This window comes from Lissotriton helveticus, chromosome 9, assembly GCF_964261635.1.
Source record: "Lissotriton helveticus chromosome 9, aLisHel1.1, whole genome shotgun sequence".
Taxonomy (NCBI): domain Eukaryota; kingdom Metazoa; phylum Chordata; class Amphibia; order Caudata; family Salamandridae; genus Lissotriton; species Lissotriton helveticus.
The window spans coordinates 495,212,800-495,226,679 of NC_136070.1; the positions used below are offsets into that span (position 1 = coordinate 495,212,800).

Genomic DNA, 13,880 nt, shown 5'->3' on the forward strand with positions numbered 1-13,880 from the left:
ATAGGCGTGACTTGCCCAATCTTGAGGGAGTCTGGGATGAGCCCTTGTTGCAGGGAACAGTTGATGATTTTAGTCCAGAGTGGGAGGAACAGGGGGGTGAGGACTTTAACAGCATTGGCAGGTAGGGGGTCTGTGTGATGATTGGCGGGTTTCAAGGTGACCAGCAGCTTGTGAATTGATTCTTCGGAATAGGTGTCGAAGGACGTCCATGAAGCGTTGTTTTTAGCATGAGTGTTAGTTATGCATATGGAGCCGGCGAATCGACTTACATCCTTGATGAGATCGCTTCTTATAGTGTTGTTCTTTTGCTTGAAGAAAGCAGAGAAGTCTTCGCAACTTGGGATAGCCTTTGTTAAGTTGTTGGGTTGTGGAGGTTGCGTTTTGGTTTGGGTTTTGACTAACTCGAACAGTTTTTTTGGTCGGTTTTTAGCTTGATCCAGCTGTTGGCTAAAGAATATTGATTTCGAGCGTTTGATTTTTCTGAAGTAAGCGTTTCTCTTATTCTTAAGCGTTCTAAGGTTCAGTGCTGAGGGGTCAGATCTCCACGCGCGCTCAGCTAAGCGCATCACACGTCTGTCTTCATTGAGTCTGCCATCGTACCATGGGTTCGAGTTCTTGGTGGAGACTCTCTTCAATTGCAAGGGTGCGGCTTCGTTGATTATTGTAGACATGGAGTCTAGGTAGAGGTTGGTCAATGAATGCACATCAGAGACGTCCGTCGGGGGAAGAAGGAGACTGCCTGTGTGGGCAGGCAAGGACTTTGGGTTAAGGTTCTTCAGGTCCCTCTTCCAAATCTTGGTTTTGGCAGGTTGCGCCGGGTTAAGTTTGACCTTTTCGTTGATGAAGAAGGTGATGATGTGGTGGTCTGACCAGTCGCATGGTTCGATTGCGACTAGTTGGGTAGAGTCTTCTTTGGCGATGATAAGGTCAATGATAGAGCCTTTTTCATGTGTCGGACCGTTGCAGATTTGGGTGAGGTCAAGCGCGTCGAGGAAAGTCTTAAGGCTCTTCACCACAGTGTCTTTCTGGTCATTCCAGTGGAGGTTGAAGTCTCCCAGGTAAATTTGATTGAGCTGTCGACCGGCGTTGGTGGATATCGTGTCCATTAGTTGTTGGGAGAAGATGAAGTTGTCACCGGGTGGGTGGTAAATAACATGAAGGGAGCACACAGGTTTGCCCTCACTAGTAATATCAAGGCAGATGAGTTCGCAGGAGGAGAGGGAGGGGGAGGGGCCTTCAGTGACAGCTAGGTTGCTCCTGTAGATGCATGCGATTCCCCCGCCCGTCTTGCCATTCCTGTCGAGTCTAATAATGAGATAGTTGGGGGGGACTAGTATGTCCATTATAGGTGTGGATGTTTCAGTTAACCACGTTTCAGTCAGAATGGCTAGATCAATGCCCCTTGATAAGATGAGCTCCGCGATGCCAGAGGAGTGTCTCCGGGCCGATCTGCAGTTGAGCAGGAAACACTTTAGTTTAGGGGTGAGGAGGGTGGGAGAATGTTCTAAGGAGAGGGGGATATTTTTGAGATTACAGGGGACAGAACTTCTGTCGCTCAGTGTGGGTGGCCTGAGGGGATTTGTGAGAATCGTGGGTATGGGGAGGTGTGTTGTGGGTGAGCGTTTTGTGGGACCTGGGCCATAAGAGCAGAGTAGATTGTGTAAGTCTCGGCACGAGAGGGTGTTTAGGGTGCGACGGGGACGGCCAGTGGCCTTGCGATCAGGGATAGAGGGCCAGCGCGGGGAGAGCAGGGTGGAACGGTTTGAGGGGCGAATGGAGTCCTTGTTGGGCGGGGAAGTGTAGGGTAGTGGGTGCCTGGGGTGTGTGAGAAGAAGTTCTTTGATGGTGTGGAGCTCTTCCTTGACTTGTAGGAGGGTGGAGATGATCATGTCCAGTGTTGGATTGGGGATGGAATTGGAAGTGAGAGCAGTGGGTGAGTGTTTGAGTCGGGTAATGGGGTGGGAACTGGATCGAATGTGACGGGATGTGCGCGCGATGGAGCAGGGCTCTGCGGTCCGAGTAGGTGGGGTAGCGTTCGGAGGAAGAGAGAGTTTGTGAACAGGGGGCGGGGATGAGGACAGGGGGCGGTTGATAGCGTGAGTGATGGCGCTTGTGGAAGGCGGTGTGGGTGAGTTGGGGGATGAATGTAGACTGGAGAAGGAAGGAGTGACAATAGGGGGGTGAGGGCTAAGAATGATTGATCTAGACTACCACAAAAATGACGTTTGAGTCTAATTCTGGCTATTTTTTAATTTAACCTTCGTTCTTTTCCATGTAATTTAGAATCTATCCTCCATTTTGATGTATTTAGAGGCCTATTCTAGTTCTAAGTTCTATTCAACATTCTGGCAGAAGTTTCAATTTCAACGCTTATCACCCCGATGACCAGTGTCAAGGGGGGGACGGCACTTATTTCCGACATAGAACAGAGAGGTTTATTTACTCTCTGGCAGGTTCTGTATACATCATTTAAGGTTCTTTCCAATTACCAACTCAACAATCAATCAATCAATCAGAGTACTTGTAGAGCGCGCTACTTACCCGCGAGGGTCTCAAGGCGCTGGGGGTTGTCTGCTGCTACTGCTCGAAGAGCCAGGTCTTGAGGAGCCTTCTGAAGGCGAGTAGGTCTTGGGTCTGCCGTATGTGGGTAGGGAGGGTGTTCCAGGTCTTGGTGGCGAGGTAGGAGAAGGATCTGCCACCGGAGGTCGTTCGTTGGATGCGGGGGACATCGGCGAGGGCAAGGCTGGGAGAGCGGAGCTGGCGGGTGGGGATGTAGAAGCTGAGTCTGCTGTTAAGGTAGGCTGGTCCGGCGTTGTGGAGTGCTTTGTGTGCGTGGGTGAGGAGCTTGAAGGTGATTCTCTTGTCGACGGGGAGCCAGTGTACGTCTCTCAGGTGGGGGGTGAAGTGGCTGCGGCGGGGGACGTTGACGATCAGTCGGGCCGAGGCGTTTTGGATGCGTTGTAGACGTAGTAGGTATTTGGCTGGGATTCCTGCGTAGAGTGCGTTGCCGTAGTCCAGTTTGCTGCTGATGAGGGCCTGTGTCACCGTTCTTCTTGTTTCGGTCGGGATTCACTTGTAGATTCTGCGGAGCATGCAGGGGGTGTTGTAGCAGGAGGAGGAGATGGCGTTGACCTGCTTAGCCATGGAGAGGGAGGAGTCGAGGATGAATCCTAGGTTTATGGTCGGTGGGTGTTGGTGCTGTTCCCAGTGTGGTCGGTCACCAGAAGTTGTCCCAGGCTGAGGGGGTGGGTCCGAGGATGAGTACCTCCGTCTTGTCTGAGTTCAGCTTCAGACGGTTGCTCCTCATCCAGTCGGCGACGGCCTTCATTCCCTCATGGAGGTTGGTTTTGGCTGTGTGGGTCCTTGGTGAGGGAGAGGATGAGCTGGGTGTCGTCAGCGTAGGAGATGATGCTGAGGTCGTGCTGGCGGGCCACTTGTGCGAGGGGGGCCATGTAGATATTGAATAGCGTCGGGCTGAGGGATGAGCTCTGTGGGACGCCGCAGATGAGATCGGTGGCTTCGGATCGGAAGGGTGGGAGGCAGACGCTCTGGGTTCTGCCGGAGAGGAAGGATGTGGTCCAGTCAAGGGCCTTCTCTTGGATTCCGGATTCTAGGAGGCGTGTCTTTAGAGTGCGATGGCAGACTGTGTCGAAGGCGGCCGACAGGTCCAGGAGGATGAGGGCTGACGTTTGCCATTGTCTAGTTGGCGCCCGATGTCGTCTGTGGCGGCGTCTGAATCCGGACTGGAATGGGTCCAAGATGTTGTTGTCTTCCAGGTGGCGGGCCAATTGCCTGTGACGATTTTCTCGATGACCTTTGCTGGGAGCAGGGCGATGGGCCGGGTGTTCTTGAGGTCCTTGGGGTCCGCCTTGGGCTTCTTGAGGAGGGCGTTGATTTCGGCGTGCTTCCAACTTTCTGGGAATGTCGCTGTTTCGAAGGAGATGTTGATGACCTTCAGTAGTTGGGGTGCGATGGCTGCGTCTACTTTGTTGAATACGTGGTGTGGGCACGGGTCTAATGGAGATCCTGAGTGGATGGAGTTCATGACCTTGCGTGTCTCGTCGTCGTTGATGTTGGACCAGGAGGTCAGGAGGTCAGGCGGATGGCGCTGGTGGTGTTCACAGGGGAGGTGGAGTCTGGCGTAGTCAGGCGGTTGTGGTGTTGAAGCTGTCGTGGAGGTCAGCAATCTTGCAGTGGAAGAAGATGGCTAGTGAGTCGCCCAGTTCTTGTGAGGGCGGGATGTCGCTGGCGTTGGCGCTGGGGTTGGAGAGTTCCTTTACGATGCTGAAAAGCTCTTTGCTGTCGTGTGCGTTGTTGTCCAAGCGGTCTTTGAAGGAGGATCTCTTGGCTAATCTGATGAGGTGGTGATGTCTGCGGGTGGCGTCATTGTGGGCTGCGTGGTTGTCCGGTGTGCATTCGTGGAGCCATATTTTCTCCAGTTTTCGGCATGCGCGTTTGGAGGTCTGGAGCTAGTCGGTGAACCAGGTGGCTCTCTTGCTGGCGTGGCTGTTGGAGGGTTTCTTAGCGGGGCGAGGGTGTTGGCGCAGTCGTCAATCCCCTGTCTGAGGCTGCGGCGTCTGGGTTTGTGGAGTCGGTGGGTGGGTTCTGGGCGATCATCTCTGGAGTTCCCCTTAGACCGCCTATAATGTTCCAAAACAGCCTGCCTTCGGAAAGTATTCAATCCACCTCAGGAAACGTTCGAAAAATGTGGAGCCCCATTTCTCCCAACAATCGTAAAAGATGTGGTATCTCTGTCGTTCAACGAACGTTTACAAATGTAACCTGGTCCCTATGTCCCAATTTCTTTAAATTATTGTTGTACATCAAATTTTAATGTAAACATAGTGTATATGCCCTTCAGTTTGTTTCAGTTCTGCAGTTTTCGAAAACTACGGTACACTTCCTCCAATTGCTATATTTTGTATCTTTTGTACTCTTGACATTTGCAAAGCATTCTGATACACCCAGGGCTTGATTTACGGTAAAAAAAGACAGCTAATGAATAAATAAACTGCACATTTACATAAAATTATGCTCAGTATCGGATTACCTTCCACGTTGCAGACTTGATGTTTACAGTCCGCCCCCTGCTAGTCAAAGTGCACTTCATTCTCAGGAAAAAGCTTCTTTCGGTAATCTGCTCCTTTGACTTTTTGGAATTACCTAAAAGATTTTTTTTAGAAGAGTCGAATTGTAATATACAGCTAACACGGAGGCATTTGTGTTTTTTTTTCTTGCAGTTAATCATTTAGCCATGCAGAAAAGGGCAAGCATATCTCAGCAAGTCAATTTGTTGCAGACAAACGCAACCTCAAAACGGAAATGTTCTCATTGTCTTCCCACAAGGTTTCACTGTAGAGAATGTGCAGAAAGCAGTGGGAAGTACAAAGAAAGATTGTGTGAGGAAGTGATCGAGGGTGAGGAAGAGTGAGCGAAATAAAGGCGGGGAGGGGTTGGCAATAACGAAAGAGGGAATTAGGATGACAGACATCAAAAGGCACAGACTAAGAGTGACTGCAGTGGGTAAATTATATGTCGAATGACATCTAAAGTTCCAGTCCGCACTTTAAGGCTTATAGTTACGCTTGCAAAAATTACACGTGGCATTTTTTAACATCACTTTATCAGACAGTTTTGAAGTTTCAGAAGCTTGCAGTATTATGGCATGTATTAACCAGCAAACATTTCCAATAACACGCAACCATTTCATATTACCACTGGTGTTGACTGATACAACTAGAAACAAGTTCCTAACGTTTAACTTCACTTTGATGTAGATATTTGTACCCCTCCTGTAATATAAAAATTGGCTTTATACACAGTCTAATTTAAAATGAATTTCCCTGGATGAAGGACTTTTGTCCCCAACGTATTGGGGTTCTGATTGACCACAATGGAAGCGCATGCGTATAAGACACATATTAGTTTTGTATTCACTGAAAAAAATAACCAAAATTGTGAAAAGAATAAAATACTCGCTGAATAAAATTTATGGATTGACAAGTTGAACACAGACATTTCTGGAAGCATAATTTTATACGCCATATACTGTAGTGCGGATTGGATTTTTAGTGGTCACTCGCGATATATCTTACCCATTACACTGACAGGACCACAAGGATAGAAGTCCCCTCCAGCACGTACAAAACATATTGAAAAGATTAATTTCAAAATTATAATTGCAGACACTAAACAAAGGCAGGAGCAGCCCAGACGTTCACGTTTAAATAGCTTTATTATTTATGAAAATAATTGGTTTCTTGTTCAATAGACTAGGCAAAGAGTTTAAATTGTTTTAACCATTTTATGTGTTTTGATGTTTATATTTAGTGGTTCATTCGTATATCATTTTTTGGGGGGAGGAAATCATGCAACGTTCTCCAATCTTAAAACAGTTATTGAAATAATCGCTCAGCTCACACACCACATTGCATACGAAATATGAAGGAATCTGACAGGACAACATCTTGAGAAATGTCTCTTCAACAGCTGCAATGCCGGTATGGGGATATTTAAATATAGATGTCTGTATTTGAAGTCCACTCCAAATGGGATTTTCTAAAAAAGGATCACTCCGACGGCAACATTAACCAGAAAAAGTGCTTCAGTCGAGATTAATGAAACTCCGAGATCAACGAATCATTTCATTATTTTGAGCAGTCTCCTTTTTTACTACGTTAAACTTAAAAAAATGCATGCAGTTTGAAAATAGGCACATGAAAAAGCGTGTCCTCTCACCATTTCGGTGTGTAAGCATCTCCCTCAGTTCCTCATGGTCACATGGATGAGTGAAATCAAAGACGCTCTGGCCAGTCAGATCAAACTGTAGGAAAATATTTTACAAATAAATTGTTACAGCTCTATACAAAGGATGCCAGCAGGTTTATGGAATGAAACGTTTTCCCCAGAACCCTGGCTACCACCAGCCCACTGTTTTTCCCTCCTATAACTCCCCACCCCACTCCTGAAGTTACCTGAGTGAGTCCCATGCATTTGTTGACATTATCAGAAAGGTATATCATGTCTCCATCCTCGGTGAGAACAAGGACGAATCCTTCCAGAGCTTTTAGGTAGAAGCAGTTCAATTGTTTGTCCAGCTCGGTTTCGATCTCAGGTTCACCTACAACATAAAAAATAGCATTTATGATAAGCTAACAGAGGTGGGATGAACACCACATCTTTAATGATCTTAAACTGCATGACCTTAAAAACAATTCTGCTGCCAAAATGTACATCATTTAATAAAGGAAAGCTGGTTAAATAAATATTCAAGTTGCCTTTATGGCAACTGCATGCCTTAGTCTATATGGTCTTTCGTATTATTAAAGTCAGGATATCCCCGCCACTTAGTGGCCGGGACGAAACTGCTTTGATATCAGATCTTTGTATGCCAGTACCACACATGCCTAAGGATGTGAGTCACGGACCCCGCATATAGATGCACTTTTGCCATCTTCTTTCCTGGAAAAAAGGAAAAGCATGCATGTATTCTTAGATAATGGCTGGGGGTATCGTTTGACAGCGTTGATAACTGGAAAGAAACTTAAGGTAAAAGAAAGTACCATATATGTAAGTTTAACAGTGCGAAAAATGTTTTTACGTCCATTATTTTAAAATACAAGGTGAACTCACGATCGGAGGCGGTTGCTCTCCTTACAGAAATGTCGTTTTTAGATATAACAATTGCGTTGGGGAAATTTTTTAAAGCAACACGAGAAGCTGTAACAGAGGCATCCAAGGAAGTTGGGAAATTTTAAGACATTAAGATTTTAAAATACGGAGAATGTCAATTTAGTGTTTTTATGGTTTTAAATGTATATAGAATGTTAAAATGAATTATGATGTAAAATTTCCATTGCTAAAGTGGATCCATGGTCTTGTGTATGGTTTATAGACTATTGTCTAAATAAACTTTGTTTTTACTACTACTACTACTACTATGTAAGTTTATTCTTATCCTACATCCTAGTTTTCTACAATTCTTAACTCATGGATAGATTTCCCATCAACTGAGAATGTGAAAGGGAAAAAGAAATGGTAGCATTGAGTAACCGCCTCGGAAAACAGGTTAAGAACTTGCAAGTCAAGCGTAGCCTCACTTCAGTTCGTAGCACAGTGTCAACAGAATGCTCAAGAGGTAGCTCAAATGGGTCACGCGGTGTATGTGAGACAATAGGTATGTGCCTGGAGTGCTGCCAAAGCAGCATCAGCCCTGATGGAAATGTGCTCAGAAGCCAGATGGAACAGTCACCCTATGCAAATTTGTAACAATGATTAATAAAGAAGGTAATGCGCTTGCTAATAATGGCATTGACTGCCTTTCGGCATCGCTGCTTCCAAAAGTCAGGAAAAATTGATCCATAGACTACAGTGCCCCGATTTCTCCAGGTAAAAGTGCATGGTGTGGCTTACATTCCAGTTTTGAAGAGGAAGGTCAGTATAAGAGTCACTCAGATGAGAGAAAAACACAGGAACAATGACCGCCTCATTCAAATGAAACCCCTTCAGAACCACTTCATCAAAGGTGAAACGAATCCTCAGGGCTGCTTTAGTTGATGAAAGTATATGGTTTTGAAGAGCGAATCCCCTGCAGCTCATGGTGTGTCTAGCAGATAGCATGACCACAAAGAAAGAACTCTTACCACACAAGACAAAGGGACTCAAAATGTTATACATCAGCCTGGTTAGTACCAGGAGTAAGTCTAAGAGACAAGTGCCTAATCAGCAATGTATGATGGAATAGATGCATCTGGCATGGCACATGTCTTTGGAGGACTTCATTGGCTGTAGACGAAACAGCTCCAATAGGTTCTGCAGGTGTCAATATGCACTTGGGATTCATTAAGATGGTTGAACGATGTCATTATCAATTGAGTGGGCTGTTCTGTTTTGGTAAGGCCCATTTGGAGACTTGCTCCATTTGCTCTTCTACTTAGTCTTAGCGGAGTACTTCTTTTCAACCACCTGGACTCTTTAGGCACATACACCCAAGCGGAGGACATGCAGCCTAGGATGCAGCAACCTGCCGCATTCAATGAACAAAAGGTCTCTCTTCTTGAAGATGGATGTGATCCCTTTGAAGCCTAAGAGTAGGTTGGAGAACCGAACATTCGGGAGTGGGCACAATTGGAGCTACTAAAATCACCCACCATCTTGGACTGTCTGATATTCTGCAGAACCCCCTCTGCATCAGAGTAGTCAGAATACAGGCCTACTGATGTCTAATCCCAAATCACACTATTACCTAGGGACCAATGCCTAGTTGGCACAAGAGGTGAAATGGTCTCTTCTGGAATACAGGCTGGTAACACAGGTATTTGAGAAAGGGGGACTTCATATTTCAATGAAGGAGTTGAGGACCTCTTGGTGGTTTTGTGAAGAGACTGAAAACGTAAGTTCAGGCAGCCTGCCTCGGAGTTGATCGCCAAAATTAGGGCTGTGCTTGAGCTCCACATTCACATAACGCTCCTGCCATCTCACAGAGATATGGCAAGTTCATGCCCCCTTTTTTCATAAGTAGACAAGGGCTGTGGTGATTTAGGCATGTATCATCTCCACTTTGTTTTTTTATTACATTGTCTCCAATATGTTTATGTGGGGAGCTAAAAGGATCAGTCCAAGAAGCCAATGAAAGAGAGTTCTCCCCAGTAAGCTCCACCCTTCTAGCTCATCTATGACCAGTTAGGACAGTAATTTGTAGGCAGAATAGTCATCCCACTGTCAGGTTGCGAGCACCTGTCCACCATCATAATAGTGTGACAAACTATCCAGAATTTGCTGTACATTGTGAGCATATGCAGTTCTGACTGGCAGGCTCCTTCCAATGACTTCGAAGATATAGTGTAGACACATACCCATCTATTAAAATGGGTATGTACAGACCAATCAAAGGAGAGCTGCTCTGGAATTACTGGTGCCTCATACTGGTTAGATGCTGTAAGTTTCCAGAAATTCTTTTCAAGCGTTGCTTGCTGAATCTCTTGCTGCTGAAAGTATAGAAGTCTCTTTATTTGCTGTATATCTTATGCACTGACATGAGCCTGTCTTTCTCCTGCGCAGTCTTGTGTCATTTTCTTCAAAGTCCTTCTTAACATATCACAGGCCCCCATGCCCCTGTGCACCTTGTGTTACGCACATTCTGTTTACAGGCCATTCACTGCAACTCTACTTCTTGCTATGGTTTCCCTTATTTGGGTCCCATTGTTCAGCTGATTTCATTGTGCCAGATTTACAGTCATATGGCTTAATCTACACTAGGAGACGAGCCAGTGTCTCTGGACTGTGAAGACTGCGCTCTGGTGCCGGCCGCCTTATTTTTTTTTTAAGGCTTTCATTATTTGCTCCGCATTCAATCAGGTCTTCACTTTGCCATTTCATAATCTACTGTACAAAGATTCTCTCATTTATTCTAAAAAGCATTAGCTGTCCCTATGTCTCTTCATACACCGTGTCTTTTACAGAACACTATGCCATATACGGTTTTCCACAGAAAGCATCCAGTGTTTCCTGCTGAGCCCGTATTATTCAATCCTTCTCCCTAACTGTTTCCGTTCTTGCCATCTCTCTATTAGAAGCGAGAGAGTACCCTGCGGTGGACTTAAGCTTCCTTAGTTCCCAGGGAAGTGCATGTACTAACCTGTGCACACACTTAAATGAGGTGACCTTTTTGCCCAGTACACATTTTCCTTTTCTACTGTTGATCATTTAAGTTTGCCTCCTTCTCCAGTATGCCTGTTCTTGTGATGTGCTTCGTAACTCTTCCCCTTTACTCCCTTTCCCCTTAATGTACGTGATTTGCATGTCATACTGTGGAAGCTGTGCAATGTTCCAGTACTGACAATCGTGCTTCCCTCAGGCTTCTTCACAGCGAGTGCTTCATGGTTGGCACTTTCCTCTGCACTACCTTTAGGATAAGTAATTACTGAACCCTCCAGCTTGGTCTTGTCTGGTAGGAAGAAAATTCAGAAAGATTTACCTCCATGGCAGGCAGTGTAAGTAGTCCTGCATTTATTACATTTTGAACGCCCCAAAGGATGGTTATAATTTAATGCCCTGGTCAAAAAAATGTCAAACGCAGAACTCTTCTGCGCATTGGAGAGAATAATTTGATTATTAGTCTTCAGGGATCCAAGGATTTTAATGTAATTTGGTAAAAAAACAAGTTCCTCACATGCAAGACTGTAAAGTTGTTGATGCACGGTTTAAGTAAAATGGAGCACCTTTGCTTTTTGTGACAAAGGGACCATATTATATGGAAACGAGATTCCCCTCACCCACGTCAGATCCAAGACAGTACTTCCCACTTCAGAAAGTTCATATTTCTGTGATAAGTAAAAAGGTGAGCATGCAGTAACAAAACAAAAATTTATAGGAAAGGGTTTTCACAGTCTGACAGTCTACTTCCAAATCTGTGGATTTGGAGATTTCTGAAAGTTGAACACAACTCATAGCAGTCACCACAAACACCTTCTACAATTCAATAATTTGTTTCCCATTAAAGCAGGTTTTGGACTTAACTGCTCAATTCTCTTGGTATGTATGGAATATACAGATTTCCAAATAATCCCTATTACTATATCAGCGAGATCCTTTTTGTCCTCCAAACTACGAGTAAGCAAACACATGCCAAGTGCAGGAAATCTGCATAAAGGGCATGTCGCATTTTTTTTCTACTAGCCAAAAACGTGGGGAGAACTGAATGAAGCGTTCTCACTCCATCTTGTAAATAAACATTCAAGCAGATGGAGGGTGTGTTTCGAAAGAACTGTCTAACAAAATATTGCAATGTTTATGATTGCAGCCACGGTGCAACGGAATTCTACTGCATCTGCGAGTCTCTTGGAAAATCTAAGAAAATTGTAGACATACAATAAGACTAAGAATATGGTTTCTTTTGGAATTATACCTCTGCTCTGAAAATGTTTTAAGTGAAAAATTGGGATAAATATTGATGCAAGAGTCAGGTTGGACTTTCAAGACTAGCTATAATTTGTCCGAGCATTTGCCAAGGAGTATTTTATCCACTAAACCACGTGGTTCAATTAATAAAAATTCTACTTAAACTACATGAAAGACCGTTTAAAAAAACATGTCACAAATAAAGGCTAAAAACATTAGTGACTGACACCGCCCACTCATAACAAGAGAATATAGTTCAAAAGTTACTTACACTTACCGGCATCTAGCATTTTTCTCATGCGCAGGTAGCTGATAGTCAGACGCATTATTGAAGCTTTGTCAAGATGGGAGCTCACGTGATGTGGAAGTGGTAACTGATGAGACAGTTCATAGAAAACCTCCGATTCCTTACTTCTTCTACACCGAGCGGCATCTCTAGACTTCTCCTTTCTGCGCTCGGAACTGACTCTGCATTAAAAGAAAAAATACGACGTGATTGAAAGCACGAAAAAGGACCATTAAAATATATCTATTAACCTAAGTGACTTGAATTCAGTTTCACTGCAATATTTTTCTAACTAAAAGTAGAAAACACTGGGTACTGTAGTTTGGCCAGTACTCTTGAATCCATTGAATCTTTCAAAAAGCAAATTCTTTAGGGTTCATACTGAATCTAGACCTAACCCCACACAAACGTGTCGGCTTGAGTACATCATGGCTGCATTCAACAGAAATTGGGACTGTCCTGGGAGACTGAGGGGTGTGTTTTTTTAAATCTCCACCCCAGTCTATATGGTGGGAGGACTGTCAGTTCATTGGGGTAATTTCTGGAGAAAATTTTTTACTCATGGAGGCAACTGAGAACTCACGGGTTATTCTGCCGTTTGTAAATGACCTGCTTGGAAAGAATTGCTGTTGCTTTCTCTGAAGAACGGATCCTCAGTTAAGATGAATTATGCAGACCCCCGCCGATTTAAACAGATTTTTAATAATGGAAGTACTACTGTAACACAAATTGGTTTGCACAATTTGGTGGGGGGTGCAGGGCTACAGACTGGCAGTTGGATTTTTTGAGCACTACGAGAATTATTTTCATCTTAAACTTTATTGTATAAGTGCAGCTAGTGCTTCATTAATGAGGGAAGTAGTTACGTTTGTTTTGCATTAAAACCACTTCGGCTATAGCACATTAAAGTGGATCACCGACCATATAACCAGTAAAGTGGAATAATGTTAATCATAATAATGACATATCAGCCTTATTTTAAAACACGCAAGAACGTCAAAGTACTAAAACACAAAAAAAAATCCTGAGGTACTGTCATGTAAAACCTGGAATGCGTTTTATTACACAGGCACATCATGCTATTTTTTGTCTTAAAGAATCTGTCACTGAAAGCACCCAGACCTTACCCCAGGCTCAGGGCAAGATGTCGGCCTCCCTTATGCTCAGGCTGGAAAGTGTGGGGCTATACAAGGTTATATTTTATCATGGTCTTAGCCTCCTCCGTTGTAGGAGCATACTCCTGAGGAGTTGCATGATGAGGATGACATGGAAGATGGGGGAAGAAACAACTTGGGCTTGAGGGAAGGTGCGCAAATGGAGGGAAGGTGCGCAAATGGAGGGAAGGTGCGCAAAAGGTGCGCAATTGGAGGGAAGGTGTGCAATTGGAGGGAAGGTGCGCAATTGGAGGGAAGGTGCGCAATTGGAGGGAAGGTGCGCAATTGGAGGGAAGGTGCGCAATTGGAGGGAAGGTGCGCAATTGGAGGGAAGGTGGGCATATGGTGGAAGGGACCTAACAAACTCATTTTAAATGGTGATTCAAAAAGAGTGAGCCAATGGTATGGTAGGGTAATGAGTGGGACTAGCCAGGCTCCAGAGCAGCAGCTCAATTTCAAAAGCTCTGGTGTCGGTTCACTTTCAAACATGTTTGGTTTAGGCAAGCACTTTTGCTATGGCACACAGACATGACAATAAGCTT

The 13,880-nt window shown here is 44.8% G+C and overlaps 1 protein-coding gene across 2 annotated transcripts in view; it reads right to left on the reverse strand.

The window, feature by feature from the left end:
* The window catches only part of HIF1A (hypoxia inducible factor 1 subunit alpha), a 273,305-nt gene that overhangs the window by 173,218 nt on the left and 86,207 nt on the right, over positions 1-13,880 (reverse strand). The window contains exons 2-5 of one of the 2 annotated variants that reach the window (XM_078660334.1): positions 12,176-12,366; positions 6,975-7,120; positions 6,739-6,823; positions 5,051-5,163 (exon numbers count right to left, since the gene is read on the reverse strand). In XM_078660334.1, the coding sequence (XP_078516460.1) occupies positions 5,051-5,163; positions 6,739-6,823; positions 6,975-7,120; positions 12,176-12,366 (535 nt within the window). Of the gene's footprint in view, positions 1-5,050; positions 5,164-6,738; positions 6,824-6,974; positions 7,121-12,169; positions 12,367-13,880 lie in introns of both variants that reach the window. The other variant, XM_078660333.1, reaches the window with a different exon arrangement.